General features: G+C 38.6%; 1 protein-coding gene across 1 annotated transcript in view; it reads left to right on the top strand.

Moving 5' to 3' along the window:
• DICER1 (dicer 1, ribonuclease III) overlaps positions 1–22,926 on the top strand; it is a 71,810-nt gene that overhangs the window by 8,477 nt on the left and 40,407 nt on the right. The window contains 8 exon segments of the mRNA XM_036095605.2: positions 12,957–13,020; positions 13,925–14,025; positions 17,700–17,766; positions 17,768–17,887; positions 18,512–18,674; positions 19,689–19,819; positions 20,810–20,944; positions 21,382–21,542. Of these exon segments, the coding sequence (XP_035951498.2) occupies positions 17,740–17,766; positions 17,768–17,887; positions 18,512–18,674; positions 19,689–19,819; positions 20,810–20,944; positions 21,382–21,542 (737 nt within the window). The 5' untranslated portion in view covers positions 12,957–13,020; positions 13,925–14,025; positions 17,700–17,739.

Below are 22,926 nucleotides of genomic sequence, written 5' to 3'. Positions count from 1 at the left end.
GCAATATTTACTTATATGTGTGTGCAGATTCAGCTAAAATTAAAATATTAGTTTGCTTCTGTTAATTTTAAATTGCATTTACTCTTTTTCACACACGGGAGATCAAAAGGAACATATCCAGAAGCAGCTTATTTTGTCTGGCAGATCAGTGTAAATAGACACCTCCTCCGAGACCATAGTGTAATTATATATTATGGAAGTAAGTTTGGAGTCAGAATTTAAGTAGAATTCCACCTCTCCCATTTATTGGGCAAATGGCCTTGGGTAAGTTATTTCAAATCCCTGTAAAATGGATATGACCCTTGTTTCAGGGTTGTTTTGAGGATGAAATTAGATAATAGAATTTGAGTGCTCAGTAGAGGTAAATCTTCTCCCTCCTGTCTCATATATGCACCATGGCAAATGAAGAAGTTTTACCTATTGTATTAAGGATCGTTTACTTCTCTTTCAAAATAAACTTTAAATGGCATCAGTTTCAGCTGATAAACAGGAAAGTACATAAATCACAAGGATACACAAAATGTATCCAGGCATTTACACCCCTCCACTCCCTGGCCAAAAACACCGTACTGACTTTTCCTTATTTTTAACTCTATGTAGTGGAAGTTATATGGTATGATTTTGTGTTGGGTTTCTTCACTGAACATTTAAATGGGTGAGATTCATTCCATTGCATCATCTGGTGATACATAGCATTCTGTTATATGAATATGTCAGTATTTACTTGTCTGTTACATTGCTGATGGACATTTGGCTTGTTTTTGGTTTTGGCTGTTATGGATAGTGCAGTTCTTGTGCATATTTCAGTTGGGTATACACGTAGAATGGAATTACTTGGGTTATAGGGTCCTTGTATATTCACAGCAGATACTTCCAGTTGACAGTTCTGCCGGCCGTGTATGAAAGTTCTCGCAGCTCCACATCCTTTCTCACACTTGGTATTGTGTGTCCTCTTCGTTTTGGCCATTTTGATGGGTGTGGTAGTGGCTCATTGTGGTTTAATTTGCATCCTTCTAATTGCTTATGAAGATTATTGACCGTTTGATATCCTGTGTGGGGAAGTCCTTTGCCCACTGTTCATTTACTTGTTTGTTCCTTATTGATTTGTAGAAATTGTTTATGTATCTCCTACCCTGGCTCGCCTTTTACTCTCGTAATCAGATCATATAATAAAGACAATATTAATTTTAATCTCGTCCAGTTTGTCAATTTTTTCCCTTTATGACTAGTGCTTTTAACGTCTCGTCTAAGAAATTTTGCTCTTTCCAAGGACATGGAGGTATTCTCTTATGTTGTTTCCTTTTTTTTTTTTTTAAAGACTGTTTATTTGAGAGAGAGAGAAAAAGAGCATGAGCAGGGGGAGGGGCAGTGGGTGAAGCAGACTCCTGGCTGAGTGGGGAGCCCGACGTGGGGATGCAGGGCTAGATCCTAGGACTCTGGGATCATGACCTGAGCCTAAGGCAGATGCTTAACCAACTGAGCCACCCAGGCACCCCTCATGTTGTTTTCTAAAGACTTCATTGTTTCACTTTGCACATTTAGCTCTACAATCCAACTGGCATTGATTTTTGTGTATGACTTGAGGAAGGAGTCAAGACTCACTTTTTCCATCTGGATACACAGTTAACCCAGTTGTTACTTGAAAATACTGTCCTTTTCTGTACCACAATGCAGTGTTGTTTTTGTCACTAATTAAATAACCTCATATGGGTGGGTCTGTTTCCATAGTCTGTTCTGTTGCATTGTCTTTTCTTGTGTCATTACCCACCCTGTCTTAAGTATTGATGCTTTATACTAAATATTAATAAACCAGTTTATTTTTGCTTATTAAGCCATCCTTGCATTGCTGTGATAAACCACAACTGGTCATGATGCATATCCTTTTTATATATTCCTGGATTCAGTTTGCTCATATTTTGATTAGTATTTTTACATTTTTAGCTTGAGAGATAGGTCTGTAATTTTCTTTTACTGTAATGTCCTTGTCAGGTTTTGGTGTCAAGTTTATGCTGGTCTCATGGAAAGGGGTGGAAAGTATTCTCCTCATTTCAGTCTTCCTGAAGGGTTTGTTTTTAAGATTGTAGTTATTTCTTTAAATGTTTAGAAGAATTCACTCTAGTGAAGCCATCTGGGCTTGGGAGTTTTTAATAATCTGTTTTCTTTAAAAGCTATAGGCCTCTTCAAATGTTCTGTTTCTTTGGATGTTAATTTTGGTAGGTTATGTTTTTCAAGGAATTTCCCCACTTCTAAAATACTTTCTGGAGTGGCTACTAAGAGGTAATTGATACTAAAAATAGAAATAATCAGGTAAAACTTTGCTCCATTTGGAAAACTACAACCTTTTTTGAGATTGTTAAGTGATTTAATATAAAGAATACTCTTTGTTGTGGTTTGTGGGAGAATAAACAGTGGTTAATGCCGCTCGAATTAGATTTTTTTATACTAATGTGATTTATATGGACAAAGTTAGTTCCTTGAAAACAAATTATATTCAAAGACTATTGCTATGTGAAATCTGTAATTAGATTTGGAGCTAATTTTTTTTTTTTTTAAATTAGAGAAAAGGGGGAGGGGCAGAGGGGGAGAGAGAGAGTCTTAAGTAGGCTCTATACCCAGTGCAGACCCCACATGGGGCTCAGTCTCACAACCCTGAGATCATGACCTGAGTCGAAACCAAGAGTTGGATGCTTAACCAACTGAGCCATCCAGGTGCCCCTTGGAGCTAAATTTTTAACTTTGCTCTATTTTGGATTAATTGTTTTCTAAAGTCTTGGATTCGTTTTGGATTAATTTGACTAGTGAATTATAATTTAACATGTTCTTGGTTGTTCTTTGCAAGATTATTTCTAAGAGATAGTAAAAATAAAAATAAGTGGTTAAAGTGTGAAATAATAGTATCTTAATAACTCTTTGGGAGTGGGGCAGTCAGTATTCAATTAATCTCTAAGTATTGCTTATTAGTGGTGAGAAATGTCAGCATTTATTCATTTATTCAAAAACATCCTGCTTGTGCCTGGCACCCCAGTTGGTTCTGGATGTACAGATATGCTGTCTTTTCACTGAAACTGATGATTTTCTGAAAAAGTGGCACTGGTGATGAGACCTACAGGTTGAGGGGCAGTTAGCTGGGGGATGGTATGTGCAAAGGCTCTGGGGTAGGAAAGAGTTGGTGGAGGTGCTGAGAGGTCCTTATGGCTGCGGGGAGGTGGCAGAGTTAGACAGGCCCCAGTTAGAGAGAGATGCAGGGCCATACATAGTAAGGATTTTGGATTTTAGCCTAAGTGCCGGGGGAATCCGTTCAAAGTTTTAAGCCATCTTGCTATACTGGTTTGATTCATGTTTTCCCCATACCTGGTTACGCGCTGCTTTGAGCTCCATTAGTACTCTTCTTTTGTTTTTAATCACTTCCTTTTTTTTCTGGGGCTGGTGCTTATTGGTAGTCCTGGGCAAGAGCTTGGGTCTGACAAGTGACAAATATTTACTTATGCTTTTAGCTTTCGTATTGTGTGTATCACATTGTCCATCGTCATTCAGAGGGTTTACTTATGGTGCAGGTCCCTTACAGGTGCTGGACTTTATCCATGCAATAAGGTATAAGCAGATGTGGAGAATTCCGAACCACATTGGGTGTCCTAGTGGCTTTGCTCGTGTTCAGGCAGTGTAGGATGTTAATAATACCCTGGCTTTGCAGGATATGGTAGCTGCCAGTTTGGGCCTTTGGTCTAGTATGGATTCTTCCCTGTGTTTCTTTCTTTCTTTCTTTCTTTCTTTCTTTCAGAGGGTTCTAAATACCCTGGAAGATATGAGCCTGCAGTCGTAGTTTTGGTTCCTACTCCTTTCCCATTCTTTGGAGTCCCAGAATAGGTCAGTAATGTCACATGCTCTTAATTGTCCTCCAAGCCGAGTATTCTTCAGTGGGGCTCTTGCAGCATCTCACCCCCTCCCTCCCTCCAGTACACAAAGTTCTCTTTTTTCACACCCAACATCAGGCCTATCTTTTTAGTGATTTGCATATTTGACTTAGCAATGAATTCATTGTGTATATTGTGGGATTGTGTAGGGGAGGGAGAGGAGCCAGATGCTGACATCTTCACGGGTCCTATGGTAGAAATGAGGCTGAGGCAGAAAGGCAGACAAGGTCATTTGCCCAAGATCTTGTAGCTCACAAAAGGCTTCCGTCACCACTCTGACTTTGGAGCCCGCTTTTCCTCTCTCATCTGGATTCTTTCTGTGGTGTGTGTGTACTGGGTTTAAATGTGACATAATCGAGCGAAACAAGGGTGCTTACCTTAGGAGGCTGCGTTTATTCTGATGCTGCTTCTCTTTTTTTGAAACCTCTCTCTAATTCCTGTAGTGGATGTATTTTTTGAAATTATATTTAGCAGTAATGAATCTTCATCTTTCTTATTAGATTAGTTCAGTTTTTGGAACAGCCCCAAGTTCCCTTGGTAGCTAAATGTGGATCTTTCTCCAAGTGGAAATGGGCAATCGGCTGCCAAGGATAGAGAATCGTAGGTGGAGATAGGGTGACCAACCATCCTGGTTCCTCCAGGGTTGGGATAAGTGGGTGGATAGTGCCTGGAACAGGGGACTTTCAGTGTGCAAATAGGGGAAGTTCCAGTATAATCCAGTGATTATAACCAGGAATGTCTTCTCTAATAGAGAGAGGAAATTTCAGAAGTCTCTTGTTGTATTGTCTTGCACTGTTCCTGTCTCTGGACCTTGTATAGAGATTTGTTCTCGGCCGAGATGAGCTAGCGGAGAGCCCTTGGCGTATGCTGAGAATAGAAAAGCAGAGGCCCAAATCTTGCTTGAATTCCCCAGGATGAGATTCAGATCCCTGTGGAGCTATATATTAAGGTCCTTTAGGATGTAGCTCTGCCTTACCTTAACCTGTTGCACTGTTTTGCCACTCTCGTGTGGGACGAGTGTGTCGGCGCACTGCTTGTAATTTCTGCAACTTGACTTGCCTGGTTTCCTTGTGGTGCTTCTCCACATGCTGGCTCCTCACTCCCATGATGCCCTGTTACTGTCCCCTCCCTGACTGGGGTTGTTACTGCTCCTCCTTCAGAACTGACCTCCAGTCCGGTTCTCACCTTCTCCAGAATACAGGTTTGCAGTATGTATGTCTTGCTCAATAAATATTTGTTGAATGAATGAATCATTTAAGGGGCAGTAGTTAAACAAAGCTCTTTTAAGTGGGGAAAATCACCTTAAATATTACTTTTTAGACTACCCAGAAATACAATTGGACAATTTCCATTTTTCTGTGTTCTGATAGTCAAACATACGTATCAGTTTTTAGTAGAGTTTTATTTTTAACTTTGTTTTAAAATATTTTCAAACTTATGAGTTGTAGGAATAGTATAAAGAATTCCCGTATCGATACCTACATTTATCAGTAGTTAACATTTTGCCACATTTGTGTGTTCTCTCTCTTTCTCTCTCCCTCTCTCCCTGTATATTGTTTTTATTTTTCTGAACCTTTTTAGAATAAGTAGCAGGCATTATGCTCTTCACTACTGAATACTTTCAAGGTTCTATTTTCTAAGAACGAGAGCATTTTCTTACATGATCACAATATAGTTACTGAATTCAGAGAATTTAGCATTCATTGATGATGATAGTTAAATTTCACCGGTGTCCCTGTAGGGGGAGGAAAAAAGGTTTTCCTCTGTGCTCTGAGTGGGTGGAGCCTGTGAATTAAATTCACAAAGGATAGATTAACAAGAGAAAAGATTTATTTTGTGTGCACGCTGGAGATTCACCCAGAAGGAGTGAAAGCCCAAGGAAGTGATTAGACTCGACAGTTTATATACCATTTTAATAAAGGGCCATATATTGTAGACAAGTGACAAGACACAGGAATGGGGGAGTTTGGGCTTCTAGGGGTGGTAAATTGTGGGAAGGTGAATAGGTGATGGAAAATAATAGGGGTTATTTTGGCAAGGTTTGTGCGGATGCAAGTCAGTGCCGTCTTTAGTGATAATTATCGTCTCCTCTTCCTGGTACTGGAGTGGGGAGGAGGGACACTCACAAAGCGACATTTATGTCCTGCTTTTAGGCAGGAAGGGAAAGGGCAAAGAATTCCTCCTTTATCTGCTATTTCTCTGTTGCCTTCAGCAAGGAGTAATCCTTATGCCACGGCAGCATATTTTCAGGTGGCCTATTCTGATCACCCTTCATCCTGGTCATGTCCTTCATAGCAGTGTTCTTTTTCTGATAGAGGATTCAGTCCAGGAATGTGCATTGCGTTTGTCTTGTTTGTTTACTCTTGTAATCTGGAATCACTTCTCAGCTTTTAGCTTTTATGATAACTGACATTTTTGAGGAACACGAGCCAGTTGTTTTGTAAAATGCATCTCAGATTTGGTTTTTATGCTAACTCATGGTTAGATTCAGGGTTCTCACTTTTGGCAGGAAAACTACGTAACTGATATTTCCTTCTCAGTTTATCACATTTAGGAGATAGATGTCAGTTAGTCCCAGTATTGGTGAGGTCACTTTGGTGGAGGGTGGTATCTGTCAGGTTTTCCCAGTGTGAATATATCAGTTTTTGTGAGGATTTGTAGGGAATCTGTGCAGAGATACTTTGAGGTGATGTAAATATTCTTTTGTAAACTTCACCCAATAGTTTTAGCATCCATTAATGACTCTTGCCCCAGTTACTAATGTGATGTTTAAAAATGGTGATTTTTCTGTCATTGCTCCTACATTTATTAGTTGACATTGAATAGAATTTTATCTGATTTTTTTTTTTTAAGATTTTATTTATTTATTTGACGGAGAGAGACACAGAGAGAGAGGGAACACAAGCAGGGGGAGTGGGAGAGGGAGAAGCAGACTTCCCACTGAGCAGGGAGCCTGATGCGATGCGGACTCGATCCCAGGACCCAGGGATCATGATCTGAGCCAAAGGCAGGCGCTTAAAGACTGAGCCACCCAGGTGCCCCAGAATTTTATCTGAATTTTAAACCTAATAAAACACTGTTTCTAAAATGAGTCTTTGGGTTTTCCCAGTTATATTGTAACTTTAGAACTGTACATTGTTGGTGGAACATTTTCAAGGTTTGTATCAGATCAGATTACATTAATGCTGAAGATTTTGCAGAGGTTGGGAGTTCTGGGAGGCTGAGGCAGGAGGGATGGGTATAGCTGGGATGCGGTCAGAATTATCATTGTGCAATGGATGCCTCTCTAGCTTTGGTGGTTTCAGATCAGCCCTGAACTTTTCTTTGTTGGAGAACGGGGCAATGACGGGGGTCTTAAACTTGTTAAAATAATTTGGGTTGTTTCAAGTCTTTTAAAAGTAAGAAGTATCTAAATTGAATTTTTTATTTGACCTACAAAAAGATATGTATTAATTTAAGAGTAGATCAATAAGGTTTATACTGAACATAGAGTTAAATATCCATATTTATGGATATCTCCAGCTTTCCTTCAGTTCTATGTAAGTCAAATATGAGGTTATCGTTCTTTTGAAAAATCTTAACAATTTGTGGGGGAAATAGCAATAACAATAATACCTAATATGGGACAGAAGATACAGATAAGCCCTGATTTGGGTGGTACAAATAGCCCCTGTGTGTTGCATGAGAGGGAAGTCAAATAATAGAGGTTTTTAGATTCTTGGGGGAGGGGGTAAGTGGCAGGTGGGGGCACCATGTGAAGGTTGGGCTATACTTGTCACAGCACTCTAGGGAAAGCAGATAAAACATGAGTGGTTGGGTATTCTGCACAGAGCTACAGTGTGGCGCTTCACTCCTTGCCCGGAACTTTTAATATGTTTGTTTTCCAGACTCATCATATTCAGCAGTCTCTCAGACTTATTTTGTCTCAAGACTAAACTCTCTTTAGTATGAAAATATACATGCATTATATTGTGTTAAAACAGCTTAACAGAGAAAATTATGGCCTTTTTTCCCTTCATGGATGTTCTTATGGGGTATATAAAAGATAGGCTAGAAGGTGGTCATGAATTGAGTACATTCTAGCATTTGTTGAACAATGTTTTTGTTGAGTAAAGTACAGAAACTTGGAATCAAACATTAACCTTAAAACTCACTTTGAAAGTTAGTGGTGTATTAAGTGTTTGCCTCTTTTGAAACGAAATGGAAGGGTAAATGCGTAGGAGGCAACGTGAAGGGGAGGGATGGTTCTGGGTGCCATTTTGGTGTGTGGGAATGTTGTCTTTTTAAGAAGTATTCGAAGTACATGGGCCATTGGCTGGCAGCCTAGAGATACTTTTTATATGGAGATTTTGATGGATGATACTTGTTAAAATGCTGTTTGACCTGTATTCAGTTTCAGTTTTGGGTAAATCTAATTTTAGGCATAATGACATTGAAATGTAAACATAATATGTTTGTTACAGATTTACAGAAACCCAGAAATTTATTCGGGTCATAGAATAGTGCAAGAAAAGAAGGCTAGTGCATTTGTGGTTTAAGTCATAGAAACTGGGGTAAGTTTTAACCACATTTAATGGCTTAAGGGAGAAGTTTAAAAAAATTTTTTTCTGTTTTTTGTTTTCTTTGTTGGTTTATTTTTAACCTAAAACAGAATCATTTCTCTCTAGATTTATTTATTTATTTAAGTAATCTCTACACCAACGTGGGGCTCAAACTCACAACCGTGAGATCAAGAGTGGCATGCTCCATCAACTGAGCCAGCTAGGTGCCCCCAGAATCATTTCTCTCTAATTGTCTTCTTACAAATCATCCTTAGTATGAAAATTTGTTTTCCAATTCTAAATGTAATAAATTTTTCAAATAGTAGGAAATTTTAGAATGCAGAAAATTTTAAGGAAAAAGAAATGGCTCATGGCAATAATCCAATCCCATCCTCAATTTTGGGGTGAATTTTCTCTCTCTCCATTCCTCCTTTTCTTCTTATGTTTAGTTTTTAACTTGACTTAGTCATGGTCTTCCTGTAAATAAAAATGCTCTGCTTCTTTTTTCATTGTATGCTGTACCTTGAGCATTTTTGTTCATTATAAACTGTCATCATTTTTAATGGTTGAGTTGAATTGTATCATGTAAAATGAACCACAGTTTACCACACCATTCCCTCATTCAGTGTTAGACATGGAGCACTTTTTGCTATTTATAAATGGTAATGATGAAGGGAGCGTTTCTGTATGAGGTTTTTTGGTGTGTGTATTAATATTTTAGGATAGATTAATATGCAAGGATTTTAAATTAATAATGTCAGATGTAACTGTCGGGGAGCAAGAATTCCTGTCCTCTTCAAGGTCCTTCTAACTGGGCTGAGACTCAAACTGGCTGAAAGAGATTAACAGGAGAAAATCAAATGTAATAGTGTACATACAGGGAATCCACGCAGACATGGACATTCCAAAGACAGGAAGGCATAGTGAGAGGTCTGTAGGTCATCCAGAACTAAGGGGAAGGGTGAGGGGTCTGGGACTGCAGAGGAAAGGAAAACACTTCACGGGGCCATAAGGAGAAGAGCAGATGTTTGGTAATTAGATGTTTGCCCTGCCATGCAGATAGGTCACTTAAATAAAATTGATCTCTGCTAGTAACCCTTATTCCGGGAAAGACCCTTGATTTAGATTCTTTTATGTGCTTAATGGAGGGGCAGAAGTTTCTTTTGATCCCACAGGGTCTCGATTGCCTTCAGCTCAAAAGAATCTCCATGCAAAAGTGGCCCATCTTGGGGCAGCCTATCCTTAGCCCCTACCTGTCAATTAAAAGTAAAAATGGAAATATTTCTCTTGTGCTGTGTATTTCATTATCTGAAGATACCAGTGTTTAAATTCTTGAAATTATTTTCTTTTCTCTTTGGTCTTTCAATCTTTTGTTCCACCTTAGTCTTTTCATAGTCTATATTCACCAAATGGTAGTTGAGAAATCCTTGAAATCCTTAATACTTTTATATACCATGGATATTTTGGTTATTTCCTTTTTTTGGGTATTTTTATATTTTCAGACTTTATCCATTTGATGATGATGATTTCTTACCCGTCGTGTACCATTTTGTTGCCTAAGAAATAGTTTAAGTGAAGTAATGTTTTCAGTGATGTTTGTGGAGGCAAACAGAAGTAGCGTTTAGTATTTTTTGGTTTTTGCTTTTAAAAGAGAACTAGTGGACACAAAGCTATTTAATTTTATTTCACATTGTATACTGTATTTTGTGATTTAAATGTTTGATTTTCATTCTACTGTAAATTCATGATGACTAGGTAGTTCGTAGTTTGTGGTTTTCAGGTTCATCTGGTTAAAAATACTGTATAAAATCTTGTATACTTTAAATGTATATGATAATGCATTTTCTGTGTCGAATTTTAGGATTAATAGAGCATTTTAGATTTTCTTTAATAAGTTTCTTAAAGTCTTACGAATTGCTTGAAAACAAAGGTTCTAGATAGAGATGGGAGGGTGGTTTTGTAAATACTACCATATATTGAGCGTTTCCTGTGTTGCGAGAACTTTTTTTCTTCCAAGCTTAACATACATGATCTTACTGAATTCTTATAATAGCCAGGGGTTATTTTGCGGGCAAGGAAACCACCTTAGAGGTAGCCTGATAAGCCGTGGTCTTGACACTGGAGCCCTTGCTGGTTTTCAGATGATTTTTAAATGAAAGATTCTTTAAAAAAAAAAAAAAAAAAAAAAAGGAAGAAGAAGAAAAGAGTTTGCTTTCCAGATCCCCGGTGGCCTTCCTCTGTGCCCCTCCTACATGGCGGGCCTCTGAGGGGTGACTGTGTGTGAGAAAGTACTAAGGAGTGAGGGCATCACCTTGGCTTCTGAAGGCAAAAACAGCTGAGACTCCTCCTGCTCCAGCTTTAATTTAGAAAAGGAAGGCTGGTGGGAGTAGTTTTTAAACAACTTGGATCCTTTCCGTGTGCAGATTCCTTTTTAATGTAGTTAAGTGTTTGCACACTTAGCTCCATCTTCTGTTTTAAAAGCTCGTCTCCCCAGTGTAGTTGGGTAGCATATTTTAAGATTTCTCCAGTATTCAAATTCCAAGAAATGGAAATTTGTTATTTGGCACGAATATTATTTGAGGATATATTTTATGCCTCTTTTTTTTTTTAAGCCAGTCTTGAGGAAATGTAATTAAAAACAGAATCTCCTCCCCACGCAGAAAACCTATCCACAAAGGTAGAGGGAAGAAAACAGTTTTATTACTCGGTAAGCATTAAACCAATGTGGTGATGTGCATCACAGGCTGTCCACTAAAGAGACTCCAAAGACAGAAAGAAACCGTACTCTTTTGTATAGCTAATTGGTTAGACACTTGACATCCATGTTTTTCAAGGTAGAATTGCTCATTTCCTCACATCTTTATGACTGGAGGTAGGTTTTGCGGTTTGGAGTCAAGTGACATTATTAGGCCTGCCTCTTCATAGGAAACTGGGAGATTGGGCATTGTCTTTCTTGATGATTATGTTTCAGGGATGGCTTTCAGGTCTTTAGGGAGACATTCCTGAGATGTGAGACTGGCTAGAGGCTATTTAGCTTTTAAAAAGATTCACTTACATCTGGAGAGTATTGAGAAATTGTGAACAAAAGGGAGGGGGAAGGAGGCTTTTCCCTTTATTATCGACTGGGAGAATTAAGCCTCTTATTTTTAATTTGCCTCTATGCCAATAATTGTATAAACCTGTTTGCATCTATAGCCAAGGACTCCTTTAGTGGTTTTAGGCTTGGTTGGTTAAAATAATGCCCTAGATCTCCATAGCATATTTGTTACTAGGAACTAAAGGCTTTTCAAACATTTCTTAGTTTTATCTGTTAGCTCACAGAAGTACTTTTGACACTGTTTTAATGTCATGGTATTACTGTTGTGTGTGTGTGTGTTTTGTCTTTTGTTCACCGTGGGACTTTATGGTAGTCCTGCTTGGGCTTCATGACAGTAGGAAGGAAATCTGGACAGTGATACCTGTAAAGTTAATAATATCAGCATCTGTGATGTTTTATAATAAAATGACTTGAGTTGGGAGTTTTGTTGCCCGTTTTGGAAATGTGTACCAAGAAGCTCTAGATGCTTTTAGACTTCAGATGAGCAGGGTTAAGCTGTCTGTTGTTACAAGCTTTTGTCCGAAGGGCTACAGCCAGGTATTGGATTTAAATGCCAATGTGGGTGAAGTTTATTGGTTTGTACTAAAAATTGGCTGAGTGTCTGGGATGGGGCACATCTTTTTCAGTTATCTTAAAGGGGCTTATCAAATAGGAGTTTGCATGTTTGTAATTTAAGTTACAATCATCAATTAAAATGAGAAAACTTGACCTATTGGTTTTGTATTAATGAACATAAAACAAGTTGTCATTGTACTTGGCGTGTTAACCCTCTGACGTATCTTTATACAGAATAGTCTAGGGAAATAATTTGGATAACTCAGCAGTAGTTTTGTAATAGTGGAATTGCATTGAACTTTAAAGGATTATCAGTGTCCTTATTTTAGTTACGGTGTTTCTAGAAAAGACGTGAATGTGAATTTGAACAGTGTAGGGCATGACACATCAGGCCATGTTGGTGTCTTGAGTTTGCATCTGACTAGGTGACAGTATAGAATGGAATTAAGCATCAAAGTATGAGATAGCTTTAGAAACACGACTGACACCAGGAGAGGGAACATCTGCTCACGTGAAGCATGGTACTGACTTACATAGTGTTCAAGGAGTTCTAAAGCCAGATTTTACTGGGGGAAAATGTAATTTACTTTCAAGAATTCTCCCTTATATCTGATTGGATTGTACTAACAACTTTCAAACATTTTCAGTTGTATTAGAACATAATAAATACTAATTTTAAAGGCAGCTCTTGGAGGCATGTACTATTTTCTTGACTTTGAGTAGAAAAAGAAGTTATTGGGAATCTTATTCTGATAAGTTAAATGTGAAAATTTTGTCAAATAGGAATTTTCTTAAAGTTGGTTTTTAAAAATGAGTTTTATGTTCTAAAATACTCTCTCTGATTGCTTTTAGGTTACCTAGGGTATGAATTAATACAGACTTGGAAACTGAAAGAACTTAGAATCAGCATTTTGAGGTAAATATGTACATACTAAAATAGTGCTAAGGTTTCCCCATTCTGCCTTGTTAACCTTCTAGCAAACCAAACTTGTCTTTGAAATGGGAAAGTGTGACCTGTGCTCACATGTCCTCGCACCGAGACGAGACAGAGACATGTGTGACAGTTGCTTTCCCCAGGCTGCTGGTAGTGAAGGCCCTGCCGTCGAGCGTAATGAGCACAAGCAAGAGTCGGGGTCACGTCTAACCAGATCAACACCTGGTGATGAAATTAAGCTTTCCATCTCAATACTTTACGCTTCCCTTGTTTTTGATTTATCATCTCTGAGGAGAACCACACTAAGTTTATATTTCTTTATAACAACATTGTTGAACTGTGTTCTGAATTCTTTTATTCGTGAATGAATTCCGTAAAAGAGTTTATGGTGTGGATTTAACTGTGGGGTTTTTAATTCCATTTTGAGAAATTGAAATTACTGACCAATTGCATACATGTATCGAGGTGATTTGGATTTCTTAACCAAGTGCCTCTTCTGGTGATCTTTCTTTCTTTTGTGTATGTGAATTTAGGAAATAACACATACTTGTCTTCTTCTACTTCCCCCCCCCCCCCTTATCCTAGCCACTATCTTTAGATTTTCTTGTATTCATTTTGAAATCTTTTCTTGGACTTGCCTCTAACTTTTTTTTCCCCCCGGATCTCTAGGAATTAGGCGTGCTATTGTTGCAGCTCATTCTCTTGTTGTTTTAGAGAGTAAGACTTTGTATTCTAAAATAACCCAAATGTCTTTTGTTTAAAATTTAATACAAAATAATGGCCTTGTATTTAACTCTTCATATCAATAGGGGTTTCTTATAGATGTGTTTATATTCCATTTAAGTACAGGAATCTTACATTTGGCTATTTTTGCATTTATTTTTAGAGCAGAAGCTTGAGCATGCTGTGATTTTCCAATAAACTGCTATCACAATGTCAAAATGCAGTTCAGACAACAGCAACACAGAGATCTCAAACATTAAAACGGTAAATCTGTGATTTATCATATTTGGAAAGAGGAAGAGAGTTTATTCGTGTGTTTTCCTCCATTATTTCTGAGCGAATAATATATGGAAGTTATGAAACAACTGCACGGATTTCATGAATGTAAATTGTCTGGCCAGACAGTTAAAATCTGTGATTGAAAAACAGTCACGGGGAGTTGTCTGTTGGCTCTGGGAAAGCAGCTAACCAATAGTCAGTTCATCTGTGAGACTACAGGACTTCTACTGACCCAGGGATTCAGAACTTTTCATTACGACCAAGTTAAGAAAAAAAAATCTATTTAAACATGTCAAAGAAAATAAAAATTGGCATAATTGTAGATTTTTCTGTTTTCACATTATTGGATTACCTTTTGAATTTTTTCATCTTGGGTTTGTGTTCCCTAACTCTGGGGCCAGCCACTGTATAGGAAATGAAGGAGGATTAACTTAGCTGTTCCGACCTTATGGAGAAGTTCATTGAGAGGGTTCAACCGCTGTCCTCCATTTCCTTGCAGGTCCTCTCCTGCCCATCACCCCCCACCCCCTGCCCTCACCTCGAGTAGAAACGGAGAGGGTGTGGATTTCCAAAACATAGAGAAATAGCTTTTGGACTGTGATGATTCTGTTCTATACGTTGTTGTGTGACACTCATGAATCTCTTGTTGAGTTTATCAGATATTTACGTAAACGTATATACGGTACACTGTAGCAGGAAATTGAAGAGCTACAGAAAATGCGACCTGCATCTTGCTCTTAGGGAGCACGTGTGCTGGTGAAGAATCAGGTGTGTACTTGTGTGTCTCTGTGCACACATGTGCAAGATGACATAAAATTGGAAAGGCAGACAGAAGCTGTTGGAAATCTTTTTTTTTTTTTTTTAAGATTTTATTTATTTGAGAGAGAGAGCACGAGCAGGGGGAGAGGGAGAAGCAGGCTCCCCGCTGAGCAGGGAGCCTGATGTGGGGCTCGATCCCAGGACCCTGAGATCATGACCTGAGCCGAAGGCAGATGCTTAATGGACTGAGCCAACCCGTTGGAAGGTTTTTATGACACTTTTCATTCTACAAAGCTGCCCTGCTTGTTTGCCATGTTCTCGGTGTGGTTTGGTACAGTGGGTGACCCAAGTGTGTGAGACGTATAGCTCCCGCATGCAAGGAAATCCCAGTCCAACCAGTCATTTTTGTTTATTTACTTTTTAAAAATCTTTACTGGGAAATAATTTCAAACGTATGGTAAAGTTAAAAGAGTAAGCATAGGACAAAGAATACGTGCTTTGCCCCATTTGCTTTACCGGTTGCACACTTCTCTACCTGTATGTGGTTTCTTTTTCTGACCCATTTGAGAATAAGTTGCGTACACTCATGGCGCTTTACCCCTAGAGGCTTTGGGGTATATTTCTTAGGAATAAAGATACTTTGTTAAACAGCCATAGTGCAGTTATCAGCTTCAGTGACTTGAACAGTTTTATCAGGGGCTCTGTGAGGCCATTTCTGGTGTTGTCCTGCAGTCCAGGACCCAGTCTGAGATCACTCACTGCATTTAGCTGTTGTATCTCTTTGTAGTCCTCTTTAATCTGGAACATACCTGTAGTTTTTCTTTGTATTTTATGCAGTTTTGAAGACTATAGATTCCCTTTTAAAAAACAGACTATTTTTTAAATAGTCTTTTTTAGACTGTCTCTCTGGAGTAATTAATTATTATTATTCCCACTGTTATCCCTATGAGAAGTAGTGGTGGACAGGTGACAGTCGCAGGAGGAGAGGGGTGCTTGTGGGTTCCTGGCTGTACGTGGTGTTTGGAGGTGGAGGAAGAGGTATTTGGGGATTTACATTGCTGCCTTCTTCCTGCTTTATTCTCTTCAGCTACCAGGATTTAGGCTTACTTCCTGACACCTTTCGCGCCATGTTTTGGATTGGTCTTGGATTAGTATTTGGCTTGGATGAAAAGTGAGCGGGTCAGGCTTGGGCATAAATAATTCCTGTAGGCAGCCTATAGTAACGAAGATGTCGAGAGGTATCACAAGGATGGTAGTCAGGTGGGAAGTGCCTGCAGTGTCAACCATGGGCCTCCAGAATGACCTGCTGCGTTTCCGGAAGGTAAAGTGGGTTTAACTCCGCGTTCTGGGCAGCCCTATAGAGTAAAAAGCTTGAGTCATGAACCTGAGGGTGTGCGACCAGTGGGCCTGAGGAGTTGGGCAAAGTGAACGCCAAGTGTGGGGTAAAAAGATGGCTGTTGGGGCTTTGGTTGAGTAGAGAAAGAGCACTTGTGTCTCATGAAGAACAGAGTTGGTAGCTGTCAGAGTGGACTCTGGAGTCCTTGGCTTGCCGTCTGCCTCTGAGAAGGATCATGAGAATGGTTGTGCTGTCTGGTCCGCTGGCACCTGCCCTGCTGAGGTCCTGGGCTCCTGCAGCCCCGTGCCCCCTACCGCTTACTTGAGATCACACTGCTGTTAGCTGGATGTTGAGTTGTCAGCTGAGCTAATCTCTGAAATTGGGACTTGGTATCGTGTCTGTGCCTCAAAGAGACTACACTTGAGACTCCTTGTTGGATTAGGTGGGACAGTTGGAGTCACTGTGCTGTATCATGGTTGTACATTTCACGTGTTGGGAGATTCACTTGTCAAGGAACAGAGAGTGGGCTTCTTTCTTTCCAGTTTCATAGAGTGTTAACAGTGAACACTCTGAAGCAGTACGAGGGTGACAACCTTCTTGGGGGACAAGTAAATTCTGCTGGCAGTCAGAAAGCTGATGGACTGTCATGGTGAGGTTTGAGACTCTAACCCTCTATCTGCAGGTTAGGAGTTTTAAAAAGACTCAGGTTTAGTCTGTCATTTTATAGAATCAAATTTATCTTTGGGAAAGCATACATGAAACACAGAAGAGTGCTTATGTACCATGAAAAACTCACAGAATGGTGCACTGTCTGAATTTATCTAGGATGTGTGTAATTTTTTTAAAGATACATATTTAAACAGTTGGTCAGCTGTGCCACTGTGATAGGTTGTCAACTGAGAAAAAGACCTTGTGTGTTTATGGGCTATGGATAAAATGACAAAATGTTGGCAGGCATTTGAATCTTTCTTATGTGCACGCACATTGCTAAACACCTTCCGTCCATTATCTCATAAGTTTATCAATAATGGCATCAAAGAATTGACAAAGAATGTTTGAAATATATTTATGCACATATTGACATGTTTCGTATATATGTATATGTTTAAAAAGGCATCATGTTCGTATTTTTTTTTAAAGGTATATCAGAAAAGGCATAGTTCTGTATCACTAAATATAGATACGGGTTTTCTTCAAGGGTTCAGGGTATTCCATTGTGTAACTGTACCATCATTTACATAGTTCATGTTTTTATTAATACATTTGAAAGCATTTTCTTGCTTTCCAGTTACAATGCAGCAATACGTGTTCGTGTACTTATATCTTTGTGTAGTCGCCTAGTTCGTTTAGATAAGTTTCTAGGTGTAGAATTGCTGGGTTGGAGAGTGTAGAACACTTGACTTTTTAAAATGATCCTCTTAGATCAAGAAAAAGCTAAAACAATTATAGGAAAAGTTTGAAAGGGTCCATAGGAATGATATTCTTATGTTTCTCTTGTTTCTGTGCTTTCTTTTGTTCTTAACCCTGCATGGTGGTGTAATGGTATTCTTTTTCCCTTTTGTAGTAAGCTGTGCTAGAGCAAAATGCAATGAAAGAAGCACTGGATGAATGAAAAGCCCTGCTTTGCAGCCCCTCAGCATGGCAGGCCTGCAGCTCATGACCCCTGCCTCCTCACCAATGGGTCCTTTCTTTGGACTGCCATGGCAACAAGAAGCAATTCATGATAACATTTATACGCCAAGAAAATATCAGGTACTAATGAGAACACTAATACTGGGGCATTTTCACTAAAATGGAATAAATTAGCATATAGTTGACACGACTTACATAAAACCCATTTACCTTTTCAAGCTCTCCTCTTCTGATTAATTTTCTCATTCCAAATACTTTTGTTCTTAATAGTCCTTTTCTTTTCTAACATCTGCCGGGTAATTGATTTGATAGTTTTATTTGTGAAGTTCATTATTTTTTTTTCCCTCTGAAAACCTCACTGCTCCTTAATACCCACTTGGGTATGTCTGTCCTCATGAGCTGGGTAGGAATTGAGATTGGTTTGAACAACCATGAACTGGCCTGTAAACTCAGTCATTCAGATTCTTCTTGAGAAGTTTTCTGTCCCCTGCAAAAATAATTCTTAAAGAAATTATAAATATCATTCCATGCATCTTTACACAACACAGCTGTACAATAATGGGCATTTTAATGCCTGTGATGATGATTCTTATGTACAGATATAGGAAGTCTATTTTTTGGCAGATTTATCAGAGGGAGATTGTAGAAAACAGTGAAATTTCCTGAATTAAAACAAAATCCAATTTTCCCAACTTTGTACTTAGATAAGAAGTGTATAATCTTTTTCCCCCACTGTGTTTCTAGGTTGAACTGCTTGAAGCAGCTCTGGATCATAATACCATAGTCTGTTTAAACACTGGCTCAGGGAAGACGTTTATTGCAGTACTACTCACTAAAGAGCTGTCCTATCAGATCAGGGGAGACTTCAGCAGAAATGGAAAAAGGACGGTGTTCTTGGTCAACTCTGGTAATAAAAAAATTATTTTATGAAATTGCATGGAGGAAATTGGATGAGATTTTATGGTGAAGCACATTTTCTCTGTGGGCATTAAGTTAGATTGTTGAAAGTGTAGAGAGTTTGAGAAATAATGTATTTGTTGAAATTCTGGTAGCAGAAACATCATTTTGACTTATCTCTTAACTTTATAGTATGCCTCTTTTAAGTGTTAGCCGTTTTATTCCACAGGGGTTAAACTTCAGCTTTTTCCTTAAATGTAATTGCATTTAATTCTGATTCTGCATTTTTTGCTTGAGTGACTTCTTGGAACATCATCTAATCTAAGCCATGACAGTTATTTTTGTTTTTGATGTTTTAGCTTTGTAAAGTATGTCAAAAGGTGCTTGATTATGAGATCGGTAACTTTTTGATTTATGATTTTGCTATGCCAGTTATTGAAGGGAAGTTAGATGCTTCTTAAAAGTTAGATATTCAGTAAGAGTTTATGGTACTGGTTTTTATGTGTTTGGGATTATATATTAAGAATACAAAATGTGGACCGAAGCTGCTAGGGCACTAATATAACCCTGCCACTGCTCTCCTTTTTTTTTTTAGTTTGTTTCAGCATGTGATGTTCTTATGTACTTTAAATACATATGAAACTGTCTTTCTTCTTGGTGAAACGATCTGATTTTAGTGAAGAAAACAGGAGGGGTGGATCTGGAGTAGTTACCATTCTAGCCTTATATTATGTAAGAATATAATATACCGTTATATTCTTAGGTTGGGGAAAATCAGTCATAAAAAAGGAAGGTGGTATAAGGTTCTCTGAAGGGAATGACAGGGGGTAGGGGCTTGAGTCTAGTAAATGCGTTCTGGAGGATAACTTTGGAAATAGGATTTTAAATTGGCTATCTAAGGAATTGGGGGTTAGGTATGATATATAATAATAAAGATTTCCTTAGCTGTCTTAATCGTTAGTAGTCCGAGAGCCAACTAGATAAGATTTGTCATATTTACATGGAGTATTATATTTGTAATCAGCAAACCAGGTTGCTCAACAAGTGTCAGCTGTCAGAACTCATTCAGATCTCAAGGTTGGGGAATACTCAGACCTAGAAGTAAATGCATCTTGGACAAAAGAGAAATGGAACCAAGAGTTTACTAAGCACCAGGTAAGACTCGTAGAGAAATTTCACTTTTGAAATCCCTGCAAGTCCTTGGCTTCATTCATGAGATCACCTGTAGCCTTGAAAACTCTACTTCCCTGTACTTCCCTGTACTTTGTCAGCCTAGAAACGAGCCCTTACACCCTCTTTCTCACTGGAGGTCTCACACCAAAACCAAATAAAGAGTCATGTATGTTACTGTCTTACTTCATAGAAGAGAATATGACTGTGATTTACTTGCTTGAAAAACACAACTTCTGATGACCTATTTCCAACTTGTTGATAGCCTGCTTTTCAGAAAATGTATGCTTGGGTTGAAGGTCTTGAAACTGGAGACATTTCTTGGTTGAGATCTTTGGGTCTTTGAGAGACTTCCTCTAACTGACCCGTTTCTGTGGAAGCCGCATGTGTGGAGGGGCTCTTGGGTGTGTGTGGGTGAAGTGGTTGAAAGGGGCTTCCTCACCGACCGGGAGCAGTCCACAGTGACGAGTGTGTCTCGTGGGATTGAGGGATTGTCTGTGGGATTGAGTCCTCATCAATAAAACACTTCAGTGTCCACACACTGATGAGTGATGACACCATAAAAAAGAATGTTGAGTCTTTGCCTTCTTCCAGAAAACCTTGTCAGTTTAATAGGAAAAAAGAGGAAAACACGGTGTGAATTGTTTTGTGAGTTAATTGGACTGATAGGTCTCATCAGTCAAAATATGGCTGTAGGAACCTGAAAACCTGAAGTAGATTTAGTAGATTTATCATAAAAACATGGTCTCTATTATCAAGGATTTTTTTTTCTCATAATCTCTTTCCATATTTTCCTAATTCTGCTTCTTGGTTCCAAAGTATAAGCTTCCATACATTTAGAATTTTTGTTTTAATTTTGACTAATGAATTTCTTAATTCTCACCCACAATATAATGTTTCCATTATCTGATTTAGTATAAGTGTATCCAGGCAGGTGAAAGGCACGTTTGTATACTGATGCCAGTTTTCTTTTAGGTTCTCGTTATGACTTGCTATGTCGCCTTGAATGTTTTGAAAAATGGTTACTTATCACTGTCAGACATTAACCTTTTGGTCTTTGATGAGTGTCATCTTGCAATCCTAGACCACCCCTACCGAGAAATTATGAAGGTAAATTTTTAGATTTTATCAGTCTTAATTTAAGTCCGATTACTGAGAATAAGCAGTGTTTTTATATATCAAAAGCAGTAATATTAGTTACCAATTTTGGGAACTTTGTTCCATGTATGAATAACGGAATATTAAATTAATTTTCACTTAAATCTATTATAATGAACTATCGTAAATAACTTATAGTAAATCTAAATCTGGAATAAAATTTTAAACATGATACAAATAAACAAAGTATATAATCTGATAAATTAATTATATAATCTCTCATAGCATATTTAAATGTGCCTTTTTGATAAACAGGCCTTTTAAACAAGCTACAGTAATTCCGTAAGTCGTGTTTGTAGCATCCGTCCGTCTTCTCGACCTGTTAGCGTCTCTCTTGCGCTGGCTGTGCAGAACAAATTCCTTACTGTCCGTGTCTCTCATTGTGTTAGCTCTGTGAAAATTGTCCATCGTGTCCTCGCATTTTGGGACTCACTGCTTCCATTTTAAATGGGAAATGTGATCCTGAGGAATTGGAAGAAAAGATCCAGAAACTGGAGAAAATTCTGAAGAGTAATGCTGAAACTGCAACCGACCTGGTGGTCTTGGACAGGTAGGCGCTGGGGGCTGGGCGGCCTTCCCTCCCTCCCATAGGCTCTCCCGGCCGGCGCCCGCTCAAGTGAACGGATGGCTGCCGCAAGGAACAAGCAAGTTGGAGAATTCTGTCAGGACAGTTGCCTGCGAGGGCGAGGATCTAACCTTATTTCCACACAGAGCAGCAGATGGAGGCGTTTCTTCATTCCGAGAGAAGATTGCAGAAGCTTGGGCCCCCCTGTTTGCAGACATTGGCGAGGACCTGGAACTCGGACAGGAAATTTGTGTTCTTTTTTGTCCATGTGTGCTTGGTTGTTCCGACCTAAGTGTCCCATGGGATAGTTTGAAAGAGCATTCACTTATTGACAGAATTCAGTATTTTATAGTGTGTTTTAAAATGATTGGAAACAGCCCGTAGTTTTGAAAATGGGTGTTAGTGTCTGAGAAAACCGTGTATGCTTTCTAGGTTTGTCTCTTTTTGAGAAGGTGGCTATTTTGTTTCAGTAGAACATGCACATGTACACACTTTCTGATTTGAGTTGGTGGAAAGGAGCCTAAATAAATAGATTTTTAAATATAATTCAATTCATATTAAAGTATCCTTACATCCTTATGAGATACAGTCTTTAGCAGGGCTAAAGATTATCAAGTGCTGGTTCTTGGAACAGTTATAATAACTAGAGAAGCTGATTTATCAGGGTGTGGAGTTAAATCAGATGGGTTTTGAAATGTTGGCTCCACTAATTGGAAGCTATATAACTTCAGGTGAGTCATGTACTCTCCCAGATCCTGGAAAATGGCATTGACGGTGGTTTCAAGGGATTCTTTGATGCTCAGTCACATTAAAAATGGCTGTGTGCCTGCCACTTAATAGGAACTTGGGGAAAGTTCTCTTTGTAGAATGAGATGAAAATGTAATGTTTCAGATTCATGGAACTTAAGGATTCAAATGCCATATGAAGTACAAATCTCAGGGCCTTTTGGACATGTTGTTTTTGACTCCCTTGAGCCCAAACGATCTGAGATGGAAGTAAAAGGCTGTACTTCTGCTTTTATCTGCCCCAAATTAGATTGGTGGGCTTGTACACTTGAAGTTTTCAAAAGTAGAGGTTTAGAGCATTTAAGAAAAACTGATAAATGATCTCTTGAATCTGGTACTTCCTAGTTCTCTAAGCTTGACTCTGTTTAAGTATAAATTCTGATTGAGAATAAGGAGAACTGTAGTATTTAAATATGTCTTTAGTATATTTCTTTTCCTTAATCATTGTTAGTGCTTATAGAATACTATGTGCTATTCCAGTTGTCATATTTTATGAAAGGCGTAAGAGATCCAAAGATGATACCGTAATTGGTTGAAAGTTAGGTGAGCTTTCCTTACAAGGATACGTTAAAAACACATTAAA

The sequence above is a fragment of the Halichoerus grypus genome, chromosome 8 (genome assembly GCF_964656455.1).
Source record: "Halichoerus grypus chromosome 8, mHalGry1.hap1.1, whole genome shotgun sequence".
Taxonomy (NCBI): domain Eukaryota; kingdom Metazoa; phylum Chordata; class Mammalia; order Carnivora; family Phocidae; genus Halichoerus; species Halichoerus grypus.
Note: the sequence above shows the minus strand (reverse complement) of the source record. Positions and strands in the feature narration are given on the sequence as shown.